Source organism: Anguilla rostrata, chromosome 4 (genome assembly GCF_018555375.3).
Source record: "Anguilla rostrata isolate EN2019 chromosome 4, ASM1855537v3, whole genome shotgun sequence".
Classification (NCBI taxonomy): domain Eukaryota; kingdom Metazoa; phylum Chordata; class Actinopteri; order Anguilliformes; family Anguillidae; genus Anguilla; species Anguilla rostrata.
In genome coordinates, this window is record NC_057936.1 from 49,252,757 (window position 1) to 49,274,845 (window position 22,089).

At 38.1% G+C, this 22,089-nt stretch overlaps 1 protein-coding gene across 4 annotated transcripts in view; it reads right to left on the reverse strand.

Moving 5' to 3' along the window:
• Positions 1-22,089, reverse strand: part of tox (thymocyte selection-associated high mobility group box) — a 71,274-nt gene that overhangs the window by 30,216 nt on the left and 18,969 nt on the right. For 3 of the 4 annotated variants that reach the window (XM_064332948.1, XM_064332949.1, XM_064332950.1), the window contains exons 2-3: positions 2,804-2,869; positions 229-336 (exon numbers count right to left, since the gene is read on the reverse strand). In XM_064332948.1, coding sequence (XP_064189018.1) covers positions 229-336; positions 2,804-2,869 — 174 coding nt within the window. Of the gene's footprint in view, positions 1-228; positions 337-1,885; positions 1,975-2,803; positions 2,870-22,089 lie in introns of those variants that run through there. The other variant, XM_064332951.1, reaches the window with a different exon arrangement.

Here is a 22,089-nt window from a genome sequence, read left to right on the forward strand (position 1 = left end):
CTGCCATTAAGAGTTTGCTGAAAGATAAACCAAGCACCATTCATAAGAGCAATCACAATATAATAAACTGCAATGGACAAAGCAGTTGGTATAACTTATAAAGGCAGTTTTTGTTTTGTTTTGATTGTTGAGAATTCACACTAACAGTATTAAATGTTTTGTTGCGTGCAGTTGTTCTCCAGCTTAAATCACATTCACTGTGTGTTCTTTGACGGGGAGGTTATTTACCCATGGTAGTCGATGGCAGTCCATGGGAGACGGTACTTCTCTTTTCCAGGGGGGTCCAGTCTGTTTCATATTTTGCTGCGGCTGGCTTGGGCTGTCTGGCACACGAAACTGAAGTGAAACGTAAGGTGAATAGATCAAACCAAATGGTAACGTCTCACCATCAACCCGTGCAGAACAGGCAACACCATGCAACTTACAACCAACATACCTCACTGTGATAAAGCCATACTGGATAAAAATAATACGTAAGTGTGGGCAGGGTAATGCATATGCTTTGTTCCAGTTTTCCAATACAAAACTGGAGTCAGGTGGCTAAAAGGTTGGCCGAGAAGTTATTTCAAAATTGATTCCTGGTCCTCCTCTTCTATGATACCAAACAAGGGACACCATTGTGTATTGTTTCCTCTACCTACTGTAGACTTTTGAGGCTCCAGGAGTTAAACACATTGGGTTAGTAGCAGAGACTACGTGGAGTAGCAGTGAGTAGCCCACTCAGATATCAAACATAAACCATGAGCTCTGCATGTTTCGATAGGCGAGTAGATGACGGAACCCACAGAACATGCTGGAGCTATCAGAATCCATGTGATTACTGCTGCTTTCATGGAAACATTGTTTTCAGTTTATATAATCTGACAGTTTTCATTTTCTAAAATGCAAACCCGGCTAGACATTTCAGTTTATTGCTCACAGTGTTTTTTTTCCCCCCTCTCTGTCTTTCACTCAGTTCATTAAGAGTCTTATTCCAGGCAGATGGTAGAGCTTTGCTCCAGAGCCTGTGTGATGCATTAGGCTAACCAGCCTAGGCAGAGCCATGCAGGATGGTGCTGTTTTAAACACAATTAGGCAGAAACAGTTCTTATCTTCCTGCATATGTTTACAATTAAGGAAAAGGGTGTCTGAGTCAACCTTAAAGGTACGATAAGCTACCCTGGTAAGTTTACAGATTTGCGACATACATAAAATCACTGAATCAGGAAATAAATCTTTAAGCCACATCAACAATACACCCGGTAATGCTACAGTGATTATTACAGACACATACCGTTAACCATCATAGAGGCAAACTAAGTAAAGAAAACATAAACTTGCATATACTTGTGCATATCTAGGCTTGATGCTTGTATAAGAAGAAAATAAACTTTCCGTTTCAGGTGTAATGTGCACACACTTTTGCAAATGTGCTACCAATTAGCGTGTATAGCATTTCCCATGGGTAATTGTGTGCAAAAAGGTGTGAATGGCCAAAGAACAACACCTTCACACTTCTCTCAGGCACTGCTACATGTTTGCCTTCAGTGAGATTCTGTGCATGAAATTACCACCCACATACATTTTCTATATGCCTGTATGAATTAATTTTCTTTTTTTTCTGAGTTTCATTACATTTGTTTTTCATCAAGTCGCTTGCCAGCTGTAAGTTCATATTCAAACATATAATGTCTATATAGACCGTGCAGTGAGAGAACAATGTAGGAAAATGTTCAGGAAAGGCCAGACTAAACAGTTTATGCTAAGCCATATTTAAAAAAAAAAAAAAAACTTCTGGAATGAACTACACAGTTTAATTGCAATGGAAATCTCTTGGATTTATTTTCACTAATGCTGTAAAATATTGAGCCAAGTTCTTGATGCTGAAACATATAATTGTACATACCTGGAGAACAGAAAAATAAACTAAGTAAAGACAGACATACAATTTTATTTATATGATCATGAAGCTCCTCCAAAAGTAAGAGTTAGGTAAATAAATTATTTGCAATGATTCAGTTGAATGCAAATGGAATACACCAATCAAATCCTTAATTGCAAAAAATGTAATTTAATTGTACTACAGCTGTGAATCATTAGCTCCTGTGATTTTTCAATGAATGCATTTTCCAATAAAATTACCCAATTGACACATGTAAAGGGTATTATTATTCTTATTGTATCAAGTAGAATGTGGTAAATGTCATCATAATTCAATTTAACTCATTGAAGGAAATGCTGATTCACAGCGACTGCATTGGCAACCACTAACGTTGCATAGCTGATTTAATTAAATTTCTCTGGCCCAGCTTCAGGAAATACATCTGCCTTTATCTGAGTGGTGGTTCAAAGTGATTGACGGTAAAGTATCAATAGCACACTGCTCTTGTTTTGGGCAGGGTCAATGGTGTGAAAACAAAAATACATTCTCGAGCCGACACCTGGCTTATCCCGACAAATGATCACCTTTCCACAGAGATTAGAAGTAAGATGGGAAGCAGGGAAAGCCCACTTATCCAGAAACTGTTGTTTAGAAAGCAACCTTTCCAAAAGGTAAGTGCGCCAATGCAGAAGCTTCAGAAATGTCAGGCTCCTGTTCTTATTTTAGTTCAGGTGGAGACACCTCCTCCAGTAACCTGCGTACTGCACCATAGTGTTATCAGCTTTATCTCATTACCTTGAAGCAAGGCTTAAATGCTTTGTTTATAAATTATAATTACTCCTGATTATGGCAGTTACTGATAGTGCCACTAATTTGCAATGCATCCCTTTAAATTAGTTTAATTATGACTTGAAAGGAGGCAGTGAAGATTAATTAACCCACCTGGTTTGCTGGCACAAAGTCCTGGCTCGGCTCTGACATGCTCATGTACATGTTCTCACTGTCAAACTGTAAACAGAAGAACAAGAAACATTCAGTGTCAGTACTCCTTTACACATGGAGAGAGAGAGGAAAAAAGGGAGAGAGAGAGAGAAAGGGGAGGGAGAGAGAGAGGGAGAAAGAGAGAGAGAGAGATAAACAAAACATTGTTCTTTTTCCCTCCCTAGAGGGCTTTGTTGATTTTCTTTGTTTTGTGTGAATTGTCTTTAATGTGCCTGTTACCATTCTTATTGACCCTGGATGTCAGTGATTTGGGGGTAATTAGCACAATAGTAATTACCGTAGGAAGGGAAGAAAATAATAGTATCCTTTCATCTGTAATCCAGTAGAGAAAAAATGGCTCAGTCAGAGTAGCATGCAGGCATATTATTACTGGGAGAAATGAATATAAATACATAGAAAATTGTATGTTTATGGGGGGTAGGTTTTGGCAGACAGGTGTAAGACACTGTCCATTGGGCTCCACAGAATTTCACTTGTCATAAATCACAGAAATCTGAATGCACTGTATCTGATTTAGTTTTGCGTAGTGTTTCTGTGGACTCTTAGATAAATAAGCCTTTCTTCAGTCTGAAAATCATGGCAGCTTAATTACTTAATTACAAAATGACTAATACCCAATAATGTTTTATTTGACTCAGTTAGTTACTTTCAATATATTCCGATGCACCCATAAAATACGAATGAAGTTTCAGTTCTGTAAACGTCTCCATTAAAAAACTGAGTTAAATTTGCATAGTTTTAAGCAAGGAAATGTATGTTTGATCATCAAGCTGTAGTTAGGGCAATTTCCTGTCCTGATAAATGTGTAATGACGAATTGCCAGCGGGCATCCAGCTGTGCCACACACCTGGGAAATTAACCAATGCACCATATCATTCACATTGGTCTCGCAAGGTGAAAAATTCAACTGACAATAAAGGGGAGGGGGGGGGATCCAATCTCACCAGATGGCAAATCATTTTGTACCAGGATTTTCAAAGGCCCACCATTAAAAGCAATGAAAGATGACTGATTAATATCAAAAGAAGAAATCAGTAATGATTTCAGTGCCACAAGAGGGACACGCCATCAAAGTTCCATTAGAAACCTGTCGGGCTGTGATTGGGCCCTTCTAAAAATCCCAGATGATTACAGATCTATTATCTGTGCAGAAACCCCAGACCGAAGCTCAGAAATGTACAAATCTACAGGCTATGAAGAAATGAGGCGCGAGAAGCACTCTGGGATAAATGCTGTCATGCACTAAATATTTGTGCTTGGTCCAATGAAGCATCACATTGCATTATATTATCATAATACCAGATAATTCTGTGACTAAAAATAATCAGATGCCTTCGCCCATTTTGGTCTCTTGTGTCCACTCTGTGATTGGATGTCTGATTTGTTTTGCGCAAAGACTACATTTCATTTCATGCCAGCTTATTGATTATGTGATCAATTTGCTGTGGTTTATTTAACAACTACGGTGACCTACATTACAAGCAGGGAGTGCTTTGATACCTCTTTTCATTCCAATGTGTCAGAGTGCTTTGGTCCATTTACTATGGCTTCATGGTGATATTAGATAGTTCCATTTAATTCTGATTAGAGTGGAGAGTAAATTTCTCCCCTTTTTATTGAAATGTCTATTAATTCCTCCGTGCCTATTGATTTAAAAATCCATTCTCTTGATTACTACAACAGTCTACATAAAACTGTCACCACACCAACAGTTTGTTTCTATTCACGATAAGAGGGCCACATGTCTGTTTATAAATTTAGCAAGTACACACACATTTCTGCCTTGACATTTGAGCCTTAAATGAAAGAGACAGCAGACAAGCCTGGTGCAGTGTAGACCTCATGTTCGCTTATTACAGTTTGTAAAAAATGCTACAACTCAGAAACTAGAAAATGAAATAGCATTCTTAATTTGCACAGCATGTTTTGATTTATAGTCTTACACTTTTGACAAAGGTATATAAGTCCTAATAATTTAGTTATATTTTAGGTACATACCTTTCATGAATATTTTCCATGACTAATATCTACATCATACCTTTCACATAAATTGTGCATTTGTTTCAAACATTCTCTTAGACATACAATATTAAAACATCCAATATTACAAGAATGGACATTAAACTCAATATAAGGTCCATCATTAGAATCACTTAAGTTGAATTAGATAATAACAATAAAGAGCCATAACAATATAGAGCTCTAGTATGTGTTCCAATCTCAGTATGTACCATATAAACACTTATCAAGTTACCACAAAGGCTTTTTCCACACTAGTTTTGAAAGGTTTGAAAGTAGAAAACATTATTTTGAGATTGATGGAACCAGCAATTATTCTGCATAGAGAACAAGTAGATTTATTTTAAATATTTGCCCAAGTAGATTTCTTTCACAAGTAGATTTCTTTCAAATATTTGCCCAGAGGTCAATGACCCCTTCATTTTCTACTTGTTTTTTGTTGTTGTTGTTGTTGTTGTTGTTTTTTTGTTATTGAATACTCTTTTGCTATGATACTTGCGTCTTGCAGCCATTGTGTCCTCTCTGCTGATTTCTGTCTTCCTGTCAGAAACAGCTGCTGGAACCTTTCTGCTGACTGGTCATTTTTATTAGCTGTTGGCAGAGCAGCCATCATCATCGCAGCTTGCGCAAACTGCCATTAAACTCAACTGTTTCTTATTCCAGAAAATTAATAGTAATGTGTAGTGGCTTACAAGTGCAATTCAGGCCACTAGTAAACACCTATGATGATAAATGTTCAAATTATTAATGAGGTTCAGTTTCACCAACTCTCAACAATGTTCATCACAATCTTCATTTTCAAGTCATTTTTCATTTTCATCTGCATGAGGGAGCTATTAATCTGACTTGACAGCTACGAACTATAAACTATTTAACTGAAGGGGAAAAACATTTGAAAAATATTGCTTATTATATATTAATGTATGCATTATATCTGGCACTGCCTTTTTAGAAATAGGTTTATAAACAATGTCAGCAGGTCTATGTACTGAACAGCAATGATATATATTTTTCTTATGTATATAGACATCCATGCAAATACATGCAAATCTTTTGTTTGCATATACTGAAAAAAATATTTCTAAAAAAACAGCATGCTTGCTGTGAAAAAATCCATTGGACAGCCATACTGTAGTGTGTGGACCTGGAACCATCAAAAGTATTTAAAAAAATATTTGGACTACGTCCAGCAAGTGTCCCAGATACAAAAGGAAGCTGCAAATGCTATAAAGCTATAAAAACATTAAAAAAAATTTCAGAAGAAAGAAATATATCTAACTAGGAAAAAAGAAACATAATTTCTGTGGTACAATTTCAATGATTGAATGATACAGATGTTTAAAAATAAGTGAGAACACAATGAGACGTGAAGCCCATTTAAAGAGAATAAGCTATACCAAGCTACACCTGATAAATATATTTACCTTCCCCAAGCTTTTAATTAGCTTAGCACAGTAATCTAGCTTAAAACAGAAAAGTCAGCAAGTATACTTTTTTGAAATACAAATCCTTTGTTAAACCAACTTCTTTCACTTCACTAATCCCTGGCCTGAGGATATGGAATGAAATGAACTGGCACGCACGTAGTACTGAAACTATGCAAGTGTCACTGTGGATGAATGGTGAGGTGGCGGTGTTGTGTGGTAGGAAAAGAAAGAGTGTTTAAGGGGAAGGGGAACTACCACAGGAGTGCACCTTCTCAGTTACTGATATTAAACGGCTGAAATGAAAGTTCAGTATACTTGCACACAACTGGCTGTGAGGTCAGCTTCTAAGAATGGAAATAGCAAGCACGTTTAATTTGACGCATAAAACACTCATTCAGTTCAATATTGGGAAGCAAAGTTTAATTCAGAAATATGTGCCCTGATTCCTCTCCTGGTTATCTGCGTATCGTTAGTGCTTATTTAATTTATTTTTCTTGACATTTGTGATAACAGAGAGACAATACAGTAACTCCCAATTCTTGTGAAGCTACGCAGCAGGATGTTGACCTGGCAGTACAACCCTCTCTGCAGGGATAGTAGTAGTCACATAATCACATGACTTTGCACCTGAGAGGCTCAGAACGTGCTTCGTATCCCGTACTCATGCCTGCATCAAACTGCTTTTCTTCGAGTTGCCCACAGGTGTCTCCTAATACATTTTCTACAAGCTGTCTTAACACACAGAAGCATACATGCCCACAGTCCTTCTTTAGCAGACTCTACAACATCGGGATATGCACTGTATTTAATAACAAGATTTTCTTTTCTTTTTTTTTTTACAATTATCATTTTCCAAATCATCTGAATGACCCCCTTCGTGCACATCCTCTTTTCAGCTCTGATGATTTGCATATGAAAATTTATATGGAAAGTTTACGTCAGTCAGCAGTGCAAACCTAGAAAGGCTGAACTGTGCTGCCAAGTGAGGCTCTGTGGCCACATCAATAATGCACAAACAACTGACAATTAGGAACAAAGGATCCGCCCTGCCAGCTTTCTTGTTAACTAATAACTGATATACTTTCTGCAACAAGCAGCCGCAGGCCAATCAGGGGAGATGGAATGCATGGTAAACGGCCCGTCTGCATCATAATCAAACCAGGCAAAGTGAGCCACCCACCTTGCTGGGAAACCTAAACAGCCCATACATTAACAACCGAATCGACACCAGCAACAAATTCACATTTATTTCTTCCCGCTTTATACGTTCTGACATGAGAGCAAAACATAAACAATAACAGGATAAAGCGAGTTATGATTAAAATATCTGACTAAACTTCTCAGATCACACACAGCAAGGAAGTAAAGAGCAAGATTGTCAAAGAAAATGCTATAACTCTGCCAGGAAATCAACACTGAGAGTGAATATAAGTACATTCAATGGCATGGCAAAGGAAGAACAAAATATTAGGATTTCCCTTTAAACCGAGCCTGTGGCAATTTGGGTAGGGGCCTTTAGGTGGTGTCTGTACCTCAGCCGTTCTCACGAGACTGCTGGCTGTGACGAATGTGAAGGCGAGTAACTAGCACACCAGCTAGGCTGAAGAGACTCTTCAAAGCCATGAGGAGTTAGTTACATGATAGAGATGGGGGGGGGGGGGGAGCTGTTGTTAAACACCATGCCCCTGACAGGCCCTCCCTGCACTGTGTACACAGATAAAATGAAAACAATTCGCCAACCACCTCGGGCTATCTGTCTCTGAACACTGAGCTGCCTCTCTGCAGCTTGGGAAGTTATATAAAGCCTGGGGTTGGAACCGGCAAGTGAGGAGTGAGAGGCCACAGTGGGAGGCAGAGAACAGCACGCACCTCCGCTCGGGGAAGGCAGCAGGCCAGGTAAATAATGACCTGATTTGTGGAGGCACAGGTTGCCTCATATTAGCACTGGCCAATAGCCAAAGATTGATTGGGAGGGCTGTCCTTCTCCAGCTAGGACCTCTTTACCGCGGGAAGAAATTATTTACATTACACTGTAAACAGAACAAATGTATGCACATTTCTGAGAATGCCAGAGGCCGTGCTGCCGTAATGTGTTTAGTTCCGACAGTTGGTCACATCAGTACTGGTGCCAAAGGGGTGACCGGTAAACCGCTCCACAAAACAAAATTGCAAGTACGGTAACAATAAGGTTTCCTGCACTCTGGCGCACGCACTCCCCTGAATCACATCGCTAATCCCAGATGAGAGAGAGGGTGCAGCCCGGGGTCACGGCAACAGAGAAATAGGATTTCCACCACAACTGTAAAAACAAATTTCTTCAATTGCCTCCAATAGCCTGACAGATGAGATTTCTTCTCTTGAAGGTTATCACATCTACAGGGGTGAGGGCAGAGTAGCAGTGTGCTGCACACTCAGTCTAACCAGGAACAGTGACACAGCACGGTCAGGGCAAAGGCCTGGCAGGATGTGTGTGGACATAAATGTGCGTGTGTGCGCGAGCGTGCGTGCATGTGTGTGAAAAAGAGAGACAGCGAGAGAGAGAGAGAGAGAGAGAGAGAGAGAGAGAGAGCATACAGAAAATATTTTGACTCCTGAACCTATATAGTTCTGTCTTCTGTTCCATAAGATCTACTCAATCAGACAAAGAAGGCCCCAAAGAAAAAAAGCCATACAGTAAATGTCAAAACTGTATCATGTCATTTCCACAGGAAAATGGATTATGGTGGTAAAGATACCATGTATTTAACATTTTATGTGTGTGACCCACAAGCCATGTGTTAAAAATAATGTTATGAAAATAAAGGGTTGGAAAATCAAAGAAATTGCTTGATGTTGTTTCTGTTTTGCAGGACATTCATTACCACAACACAGAATCATTGTCATCAAAGAGCATATTAGAATGATAAATCACGTATTTGTCCTGCAAGAAGGTTTTTAATTTGAATACATAGCTAATTAGTTTGAAAATGGAGAAGACATTTAACTCTCAATTGTGACATCGATCACAGTGAAAAGAAAATAGGTGAGGACGGATATCAAACGAATCTACTCTATTATATCCGTTTCCAATAAACATAGCAATGGATAAACAAAAATCCGGTAATATCACACTGCACTGAATTTGGACCAAAGTCAAGTCTTTTAAGGAAGTGCTTAACTTATAGGCCTGCGCAAATATGTTTATACTCTTTGTTTTAGCCCCTTAAATAAACTTGAGCTTTGAATATACTTTTGGCTCAAACAACAGGTGGCTTTCGCTTCAAAACCAGCTGTCTTTGACAAACAGACCCTTGTTATACAGCGACGCTATACATTTAAAAAGCTATAATCAACCAAGTGTTGACTACTTGGTATGTTGAGAGCACATTTTCCCAAAACCTTTCAACTATAACACTCCGCAAGTATATCTGATCCATATTGATACATCAAAGGGAGTTCATGGCAAAAGAGACACATTTTCTGAACTGCACAAATACCACTTTAATGTACACTGCCATGTCCATGAGCACGTGCAGGGGCAGCAATTTTATTGCACATTGGTATCCTACACTATTTTTCCCAAGAAGAAATCATTGATCAAAGCACTGCATTCTAAAACTCTGTTTCCATGGCCTTCCTCTAATTCCAGTGTGCAGTTCAGAAATGTACTCAGGTGCTTTGCTTCTATCAATTTGTTATATGTTTTTTTTCATCATAGTATGTTTTTTATCATTAGAATTTTGCTCCTCACTTGAATATGCCAAACTAATTCTAAAAAAAACCTATTTGGTAAGTTAATAAAAATGACATCACTACCTTAACAAAAAGAGCTTCCATTTGCAGCTCGTGGTGTGCTAGGGTCATATAATGTTATATCGTGTGCTGATGATGCAAATGTTGAAAAGAGATACTTAATATCCAAATTTACATGCAAGCCCTGCAGCTCAGAATATTTTTATATTATTTTTTCTCTAAATAAAACCATTGAGGAGTCGATTCAGCCATGGAAAACTACTGCCAAGCCTTGCTACTTTTACTATGAAGTAACCACAGCCTTCTGACAGACATCCAGCGCAACGTCAGGACAATTTTTACAGCAACTAAAACAGAATAAGAACTACTGTCTGCCATTATAGCATACATTTAGAAGGGGATCTAAGGAACACTTGCATTCGTCATTTGATCATATTTATGGAAGTTATTTCTAAAAAAAAACAGAATGATGCTCTTTGTGTGAATTGCTCAAGGTCATTTTAATAGTGAGCATTGAATGCAGAAGTGCTGTGCTGTAATGGTTCTTATCGTAAAGAACACATAATCAAAACCAGATGAATGACCATGCAGACAAAATCGGGTTCCCTTCTAAATGCAATGTGCTGTTGTGTTTGACATCATCTGGTTTAATTCCATTTTATTTGGCAATGGATCTTATTTCATGTCTTTTTCTGCCATATTAATGCTGCAGTGGCAACGTACCAGTCCTGTATTGCAACTGATTTTAATAAAAGTATGAGATGATTATATGGCCATTTTGTTTTTGGAAATTATAGAATGGCTGTCTTTATTCCCCTCCGGAGTATGATATTTCTTGGTTTGATTTAAAGAACAGAACTTCTGAGTGTGAGGCAAACCACATTCCACAAAGTGTAACATAAAACTCCCTTTTTAAGCCCTCTATTAAGTAATACATGCAGGATTAGCAAGGAGGAAGCCAATGCTTACATTAATACAGCACAGTGTAGATTTCAGCAGAGGAAAATACTTCGCTCATTTTAATTTGAATGTGTACACATTCTTATCTGTTGATATTGCCATTGCCACAGACATGGTCGTATGGAAAACAATGCACCACGTGTCCACCTGCAATGAAAGACACTAAGAGCTTAACAGAAAAAACACGAATGTGCCAGGAGCTGTGGGATATAATATTGACTACGGCTGAACCACATAATCATTTTAATTCAAGTCCAAGTTTCTCGGAAAAGAAACACAAATAAACGACTTCACAATGTATCCAGTATCGGCATTTTGCACACATATGCTGCTAAAGAAAGATAAAACAATATTTGGATATGTCAATTCTCTATGGAAGCACACAAAAAATGAATATGACTGTATATGTTGTGCACAATAGTATTAATGTGTACGCCTAATGTTTTTTATTATAAGCTAAGAAAGTGACAGTTTTGTCTAGTTTAATCCAAATGCTTGAATTGCATTTGCTTTGTTGGCTTGCGGTGATATTTCAAAGAGATAGCCACTGAGTGACGATCCATCGTCAAGCACAATACCTTTTCCTTTCTGAGCACCTGAGCTCTTTTGTTTGTTGATGCATAACATATTACGCTCATTATTTTATATGACACCAATGTGGATAATATTACCTACTTTGCTATAAAAAGGAGGCCACAATTTCATTTATTAACAATGTCCTCCTGTGGATGAGAAGAGGTCGCAAAAGCTTGTTGAACCATGAGTGCCATGTCTCTGACACATTTTTTCCACATTCCTCTCATGTTATGTTACGTGCATGCCTGAAATCTCATTTTCAAAACCAAACAACAGTTGTTTTGAAGTTTTAACTCCTATGTCCTGAATCATAAATCTTCTGCAGGCTGGAACCAATTTCATTCCTCATCGCGTTCCCGTGTGAGATTAGAGAGGGGAAAATGTGCTTCAGTAAAACTTCCCACACCTGGTGCTTTTATGTTCTCGCCATCTCACCAGAGACCTTGTTCTCTTCTGCTTTCATGTTATGAGTCGGGGCTGCTATTTCACACGGATCCCATTTGTTGCATGAAGCACCAACGTATCCTATGGCATCCTTCATGTATGCAGTAGTTTCATGAAAAATAAATGAGATTCTTAAAATATATTATGAATGCAAATGACTCTAGAAATGTCTTTACCCCATCATTTACCCAACAATATTACACGGCTGCTGGAACTGCTAGTATTGAAGTATGGCCTTATTTCATTTATTTTGCTAACTTTAGCAATATCATGAAGAATGCTTAATAACCTTCAGAGGACAGAACTGCTCATCTATGAAGAGATCACAGCCATTTCAAACAGCATCGGTCCCTCATTCCCTGTAAAACAGACCTGTACAAAAGACTGATTGGTGGCCTAAGTTCAGTTAAATTACTGTTATTTATTCTAAGATGTCTTTGTAAATGTATTCTCAAAGTAGAACATGATTGGATGGTGATAATGGAAATCAACATAATGTCAACATGGAAATTTGAGTTGGCAAATTTTATTACTTGAGCAAATGGAATTGATGTCAAATGAAAAATATTAACATGCATTCACATTTGTAGTAGTGGTTTAATAATTCAGCACCATACGTGCTTTTTTCATTTCAATTCGATACAGAGCAAGATTAGCATAGTTGAATCATTATACATTATGTCTGCGATCAGCATGATAGCTAATGTTGTCATAAAAGTGCATCTGATTCACGTACAAGCCTGTTGTTTGTTAGCTGTGTATATTTTCATTCTTATTTTGTCATCTATTCTCTATATACCAGATAAAATAAGCACGAGCTCACGCTAAGGAAAATTAGCAAGTTGCCATAGCTATTGCCCTCCAATTTATAATTATTTTTCATGGCTGGACAGCCCAATAAGGTAACCCTTTACCCAGTAAGTGATACCATTCTGCTCGATAGGAGCAGCCTCCTGCTCCTCCAACAACATCCATCAGTACCCTTCTGTAGTATTCCACACAGCAGACCACCATATCCATCTCATGTAATTTTACAAGGGTCACCAAAAGCTCTGTGTTTTCCTGGCTGAATAACTTTATTTTTTTATTAAAATACACCACAATTTATTTTTCCTATTAGAAAAATCTTCATGAGGTATAATTATTATTATTATTATTATTATTATTATTATTATTTTGTTCAAATCACAATTACTAACACTAGCCTCACAAAGATAGCTAGTAGGATATCTAACCACCATTTTAAAGTAAAGGCATACTCTGAGGGTAAATTCTTCATCTCACCATAGCATTGTTATTTATAACTATATTAAATCTCTGAAAATAGCCACAACAAAAATCATCAAATATTTCCTCGCATTCAGATCTAATATACCAGGAATGAGCTCCCTCTCAAAATGTTATTCAACTCAAACTTTCAAAAGTGGTCATGAATAAATATTGGTTTACAATGGAGATAAGAATAACGTGTGCCAAAAAACCAATTTATCTTTATCCTTGCTGATTAAGAGGGGACAGTATTTAGTTTCATGGCAAAATGCCAACTGTACCATGAAAAAATATATTAAATTGTCATGCCAAGATGAATCATTTTGTATATCGTGTTACAATTCCAGGAAGTACTATTTCAAGGTGAAAAAACAAGCAGGTGACAAATCCATGCTTTAATTACACAACCCATTCAATACGCCCAGAATTCCCACATGCAAGAGCATTCAGACATTTTAAATTCTGTGTTTAATCATTTCTGACTAATTTCATTAACCTGTAAATCTGCAAGGATCAGCCCCCTAAGGGTTTCATTAAGACTAAATTCAACCAAAATTTAAAAGTCAACATTTTACTACTAATAGGCACAGCTTTAGATGACATTACATTACATTTATTTGGCAGATGCTTTTATCCAAAGCGACGTACAAAAAGTGATGAGACATGAGAAAGATGAGACATATGGCCTACAATCAAGCAGTTTCCAAGTAACAATTAACAGCCTCTTCCCCAGTTATGAGTATACTCTCATTTTTATAGTACATATGACTCAACAGGGAACACTACTAATATTACAGAGCACCTATTGCTCCAGGGTGAGCACGCAGGAGTGGATGCCAAACCGAATTACACACATTTTTGAACGTATACTGTAGCTTGAATAATAAGCAGCCACAAAAAGTAGGTCAGGGTCGTCAGGGATAGAGCTGCATCCCTCCCCCCACCCATAACATTGAACATCAGAGTGGCAGTCATCTTTGACTTCACAACATTCTTCTGATGAACAACAGCAGTGAGATATTTACTGCAAAGTGATATTTTATTTCAAAATTGCAATTTTTCTGAAAGCCTGGAACAGCACTCAGTGTCTTACTCGCTGGTGTTCCATCATGGTACTTCACAACTGGGCTAAAATATTTTTCATGTCTACTAACAAAACCACAATGATATCACCCGGACAAATAGCAATGAGAAAACAAATTATGCCAATTTGCTTCTCGCTGAGGCAGATGCACTTAGGCCTCTGTTTTATGCATGATTTTACAGATTAAGGTGGCATCTGCTCCAAATAATGATGGTCAAATTCCAAACTACATTTTTGACAGTTCTATCAGACTAATGATAAAGTTAGAGACTGTGATAATGCATCAGCAAATGCACACATTTGTTTGCCCCTTCTAACGGCATTTAGTAGTGGTAGATGCATCAATTTCCTGTTTTCCTCCTGAATATAGGATAAATATATACTTTGGGTAGCCATGTTTCAGTTACAAAAGATGTGAAGCAAACCAAGTCTGAGTCAGGCTTTAAACCTCTCACCACAACACTGAAAAATATCTTTGCACAGTAGGCCATAAAGGGGAGAGTGCCATTAATTGCAGTTGTCGTGTTCTGACATTTAAACATATGCAAGGGTCCTACGGGATCCACTAAATATCATTCTGTTTTCTGTCCTTCTAATAACCAGAGAAAAAAACCAATATACTCCGTTAAGGAGAGAACTGGTGGGGGAGGGGGACATTTTCACTTCATAGCACACAACGAATACGGCCCATACTCTCCATAAAATCGCAATCAGAGACGACAGTTTCAGTTTTCCAGCCCTCTGTATACAGTAATAATCTCATGTTGGATTTCTGCACGAAATGTCCGCGGCATTGAGAATGAGTGCCAAGGGTGGAGTTACAAGTTGCATGCCCAGTTCCCTAACCATTATGCGACATTGCCGCCACAATGCCTGCTCTCATCTGTGCTCAAACAGCTCCCCGACTGCACCGAAGGCCTGATATCCTATCCAAGTCCTCAAACACAAAATCCATTTTCAGCTGCCAGCTGTTACACAGGAAAAGCATTCAAGATTCAATATGACTGCTCTACAAGGTTTTAAAAGTCAGTGTAGACACCTATGTGGTCGATGCTGTATTAATACACTACTTATTAAAAAATGCTCACTATATATATACTGTATATACACCGATCAGCCACAACATTAAAACCACCTGCATTTTCCTGATTTAATATTTTATTTTCTCTGTTTGTAATCAAACAATTCACACGTCAAAGTGCAGACTCTGAACTTTTATTAAAGGGTGTTCTTATACATTTTGGTTTCACCATGTAGTAATTACAGCATTTTTATACGTAGTCCCCCATTTCAGTGTTTTAGACAAATTAACATAATGTCAAATAAACAAGTCATGTTTTGTATTTGGTTGCATATCCTTTGCATGCCATGACTTCCTGATGTCTGTGACCTATCAATATCATCAATGTCTGGATATCTTGTCAGGTTGTCCTACAAGCAATACAAAAACTCTTTGCATTTGAATGGATCTCTACGGGAATTGGGGGGTGGGACTAGATTCAGCTGTAAATTATGCTGATACAGTATGGAACACATTTGTTGGCTAAATGGCTTTAAGTCATCAAGGGTCCAAGGTATCAAATGAGCCTCAAACCACCATGCTGCTGCCAGATATGCAGTAGATACTACTAGCATTGTTTCTCCTGATTAATGTTCCTGTTGAACTCAATGGAAAAAAATATTCAGGAAAAACAATGCTCGTGGAAGAAAAATGCAGGTGGTTTTAATGTTGTGGCTGATCGGTGTGTGTATATATATATATATATATATATATATATATATAAATCTCAATGTGTGTGTGTGTGTATGTGTGTGTGTTTGTGTGTGTTGCCTGGATAAATATTGCACATCTCATATCTCAATGGTTTACATAATGTGACATACATTTAAAGCATTACATGAAATTACATTATGTGCCCTACCACAGTGATTTGTTTTCAGGTTGAGATTCACCCCATGCGCTCTCTCACGAAAGGACATACAGAGCATAGTCTTTGACAGATCTTTGTGCGTGTGAGATGGACACACCTTGACACCGCGCCTCAGGTGAAAAACACTGCTGCCCTCAGCTAACGCGTAGCAGGGACTTTCTCAACTGTTTTAGCACCTGTTTCACAGCTAGCCCAACACCTGCTACAGATGCAGCAGTGCTTCCCCTTCCTTTACTCCATCCTGGCTCACTGCCAGTGCAAAGTGTGTGCACTTGCACCGGGCTTGTGCACACACTTAATAATGGGCTTGTTTTTTTCAGTTTGACTATTTTCCACATCATTATTTTTCTGCAAGCCTTACTCGCAAAATTACTGCCAGGCAGTGTGGGACCATGCAGAATGCAGACCTGAATTTGCCCGATGAGACTAGTCAGTCAACGAGAAATCATGAGAATATGTAATTAAGTAAATGTTTCACGACAAGCTATGCCACATCAAATCGACGCTTTGTGTGTTGATGCCATTCTGTCATTTCGCCTCTTTGCAGGAGAACTAAAAAAAACACCCACACTCCACTACAACAGGGGGCAGTAATGCACATTTCAATGGATTCAAAGCTGCCATTATACACACCGGTTGAGAAATGGCAAACAAACAGTAATGTTTTGGCATGTAGTATATTCATGATTTTACAGCTATCTTACATCTTGGTTGAGATGTGTTATTCTTGAAAACCTAACCTGTGAGCTAGGAAATTCCATTCTTTTTTCAAACTTACCTCAGTATGCAGTATGTATACCACAAATAAACACGTAGTTTATTTCTAAATTATTATGTTTAACATATTAATTCCAGGAAAATTCATGTGTGCTGAGTGAATATGGCTGTGGGATGCCTGTCTACTGTTACCAGCTAGTCTATGTGCACTGTATTGTATGGACTGGAATGGTGTTGGTATGCGTTGCACTGTCTATTGTTGCTGCCATCTTTGAAGCGCCCAGAACCCAATGCTAATTGTTTTGCATAACAGACCAATAAACTAAAAGGTTTAAGCCTAATTGTCAGGGAAGCTGTGCACTTGTACATGTGTAGTAATGAATGCTGACCTGTTTGTGTGGTAATGCACAAGAGGCTTTGAGGCCTGGTATTGCTGATGCAGTGAAACAAGCGGCATGAAAGGGAGATGTCTCAAATTCACAAAACTGAAGTGACTTCTGGTCTCCTAGATTCTAGCCTATCAACTGATTAGATATGTTGAAATGTAATGACTTGCAAGGTCAGAATTTTTCCGCTTGAGTGGGTTAGGGTTAGGAGCACTGACATAGTCCAGGCTCCAACATACCATTCAAATGATAGCATAATTTGTTTGCGGGTATACCTGGCATTGGATGCTTTGTATTTATTCAGGTTTTTCCAAGGCTTGATATTCAACAATTTATGTCATGTTAGAGCCTGTATCAAATCAACTCTGACTAATGAGGCCAGGTAGTGTTGATGCAAGAACTATAGTTGCATGAACGCAATCCCAGTCAGTTCAACCTTTTTAGTTGTTTTGATTTTAAGATTTCTGTTTGATATTTAACTTAAAAATGACATGTAAGTTATAATACAATTTTCTTCCCTCCAAGTATAAAAAAAGCTTATTTTTTTAACTGAAGGGTTCATTGTGCAACTTGCTTCAACACCAAGCTTATGAGGTGCAGCATGTGGGCACTAAAAGATAGGTCAAGTTATTTTTATCACAGGTTTTAGCTGAGTGCTTCATTTATTTCTTTTAAGTGGTAAGTCAGGGTTCTTTTGTGCCATGATAGCACCTGCTTTGACTGGTGTTAGAAAACTTGCTTTCAGCATCACTTTGTATTCCTTAAGAGTTTGACAGCTTTAAACTACCAATTCATCACTGGGTCTCACAATTTCTTCCAAAGGAAAAGAATGTTCATGCCCGTGGGTAAGAGTAAAGATTATATAAAACACCTTTTATACAAGATTACATGGCTATGTCAGCAGTCCCCCATGCCCTTCACACAGCAACTCTGCATTATCGAACCTGATCTCATGAGTAAAATCTGGTTTTGGCCTGTTAGTGCAATGAATATGAGAACTATTCAGATGCTTGATATGCATAGCTTTATAATTCATTTAGTTAGCTTTCTAACTAGCTTGATGCAGTCTGCTCTATCCATCAGACATGTTGGTAGATTCATAAAATGTATAATTAATCAGCTAAGTAGGTATGATTTTGTTTTACAACCTATTTTCAGACCCATCAAATGAGCATACAGTAGACATGTACAGTAGAGTCAAAGGTGCTTGTACAGTTACTCATCGTTACAAGGTATAAAACGGTCAACAGAACACATCTAACTTTCGGTGTGCAGAAACATCTGTGAGATGACTTTCTTACTTCAGCTTATTAGTAATACAGAAAATACAGATTACCCCAAGGCAGATTTAAAGATAATTCCCTTTAAAGTGGTGTGTATGAAAAAAGAAAAAGAAATCTGCTTGAGTTTAAAGGTGTATTTTTGGTTTGCTGAACAGATTTGTTTTTCTTAGTTCAAACTGTTCAATGGTATTTTGTTGTGCTACTTCATAATTATTTTGTACAGTTTTCAATTTGCAAGAGCAACAGTGTAATTGCCTCCCCCTTACTGGAAACCTGCCAATGAGTTCAACATGACATTCCGTCTCACAGCAGAAGTAATTTATGTTGGTAAGAATTTCTCAAACAAGGGCCCTTAAGATGCCTAATCACTTTAAACAGACTCTACGTGTGTTCCTGCATACTGAGAATGACGAGAATGCAATAGCTCTGCGTTAAACTATTTCCACCGCATCCAAGTTTTTACACAGCATTGACGTTAACTGGGCTTGGAGCAAGATGATGGGGAAAGGGAAAGAGCAATATGAAATGTCAGCAGGTGCGATGTCTTAAAATGATTAACATTTTTGAAAATTGAATGTGGTTTTCTGTTAGTACCTTTGTTTGCTATGAAAAGGAGACAACAAAGAGGCAGAGCCAGAAGGATCTCAATGGAATCCAGCCAACGAGGGCAGAAAAGGCTGGCATTTCAGCCATTGTGCCCACTGTAAAAGCCCTGTGCCAACTCCCATTATAGGAAATTTAATTTAACCTGCAATGCAATTAATTCAGATGTTCAGCTTATTTTTTCTCATGGCCGAAACCCTCATTTAAATATTAATCGGTCCTCTTTCAATTAGGACTAATTTGCTTCACGGGGTTCCTCTCCACATCTGATTGCCAAAAAATGGAGGTAACTTGCAGCATTTGAGTATAATTAACATGGTATTTTTATAATACTGATACATCAAATGGGACCTTAATGAACCCTGCTGTTTCCATTTAGCAAAGACTGCCTCAGAGTTATAATCAAGAGTGAAGCTGTTGCCATCTGTTAAAATCCCCAAATAGCATGATGCAAAGTTATTATGTATCAAAACTGACTAGCACACAGGTCTACCTGGGTATTTTCATAAACAAAGCTTGAATCTATCATTTGGTGCAAAGCAGTATTGACATAAAATAACCCAGTTCATGTCTGTTTAATTAAATGAAGAATGTAAATGATGTGATCTGTGTTAATTATTAAACCCCTTGTTAATCCAAAAGCAAAAGAGGTATTTAAAGAAATGATACCCTGGAGCAAACTACTTCATATGACAAATGATCTCAGAGGGAGAGAACATATTTCGCTCATTAGTACTTCTGAAATTTGCAACAAAACGGCTGAACTCACATCTACAGTGAACCAGCAATATCCTGACTTGGACTTTGCTTTTCTCATTTGTTAAAGTAAACTCTCCTCATACAATGGCCCATGTGTTAAGAGAGTAAGTCAGGAGTCTTTGCATATCTTTGCCAATTTATCCAGACCTCCTACCAAAGCAAATAATATGAATGTGCAAATGTCATCTATATGATCTCTGGACTCGCTCTGCAGAAACTCCAGTGTATTCAAGGCAAATGTTCAATGTTTCAACTTTCACTTGAAACATGCGTAATAGGCAAGATGACTAAGAGACTAAAAACTCAGGTAAAAAAACATTATTTTCCTGTAAGTGTTTTTGGGGTAAAATGACAAAGGAACCTGAAGCAAATAGTTTGTGTGCTCTATTTAAGATTACAGACAATGTAAACAATGTGAGCCCAGTGCAGCAGTAAATGTCTAGCTTCAGTAGGAAGAAGCAGCTTGAGTAAGAGTTGTGTTGCACACTGACTGAATTAGTAGTGACCAGCTACCGCACTAACCAAATGTAACCACTAGGGGAACTAGATAGTAAGGACACATATTTACTTCCTGAATCGCTAACAAAATGTATTGTCTGCTCCAGAAATGACAACCATGGGTCAAATTCCATTCATTATCCTTCACCCACAACAAGATCCTGCTCTAAGAAATCCTCTTGGCATAAATTGATGTCAAATTGCTCATGTAGCTCAGTGAACTAGCATAGACTGGCAAACCAGACCAGTCCCCTTCTCTAATCATGTGGCCATACAGACTCCTTAAAATAGTAATAGTAGTAATAATAATACAGCCTAAGGAGCTTTACAGTGATAAGGGGGGAAATTCACCTCAACCACCACCAATGTGTAGCACCCACCTAGGTAGCCATTTTGCACCAGAACAGTCACCATGCATCAGCTGAAGTGGGGTGGGAGAGAACCATTTTTAGCCAATTAAACTGGGGCATAATTAGGGTGCAGGTTGAGAAAGCCAGATTGGGAAATTAGCCAGGACACCATCTACTTTTTTGTGAAGAGTGTCACTGGGATCTTTAATGACCACAGAGAGTCAGGACCTCGGCTAAACATCTCATCCAAAAGACAGTATCTCCTACAGCACAGTGTCCCCCTGGGGTTGTACTGGGGTTGACTAGATGGAAGATCACCCTCTTCCAGCCAACCAACCCCAATTCCAGCCACAACTTAGTTTCCCCAGGATGTCTCCCACCCAAGGACTAACCAGACCTACACTTGCTTAGCTTCAGTCATTTGGCAGAAACAGGGTGCACGGCAGTATGGCTGCTCACCTCTATGCAAAGCACAATGGATATCCAAAGCACTCTAAAAGGAAAAACAACTGTATTACTGAAACCATTCTATGGTGCAAAAAAGGAAATTAATCACTGCTGCAATATTAAAATATTACCACACTGCATTAAAATCTATGTCTGCCCTGCTGTGAAGAATAAGAGATGACTATTGACACATGTTGAACTTGTTGCCATGACAGGCTTTTTAGTGCTCTGTTCCACATTAGATTTCAACATGCTGAACAAACATACAAATCTGCCCTGATTAATGGGCTCCAATGCCTGTGACAGCTCAGTTGCATAAACTGGTTTCCTAGGAACCACTAAACCTTTGTTTGCTGCCATAAAATCAAACTTATTTACTGACTTCTAAAATGATCTACTTTAACAGCACAGAAAAATAATAATTTAATGCAGTCAAATAAATCCTCAATATACTTCTGAATATTACTGGGTTGGCTAATAATGGATAAGGAGATCTATGTGCATCTAATATGGCAAGTATCTTTTAATCACTAACTGAGAAAGATTAGCAGGTAGTTCCAAAGCTGAAATTCTGCATGTTTTCACAAATTTCATAAAACCAGAAATATACAATTTACCCAACATTATATCAGTAAAAGCTAAATCCTGCCATGCTACTGTCCCAGGAAAAATGTATTTTAGCATATATGTTTGCATTAGAAACCACTAAATTGTTTCATGCATGTAATTTCAGGGGTGTGT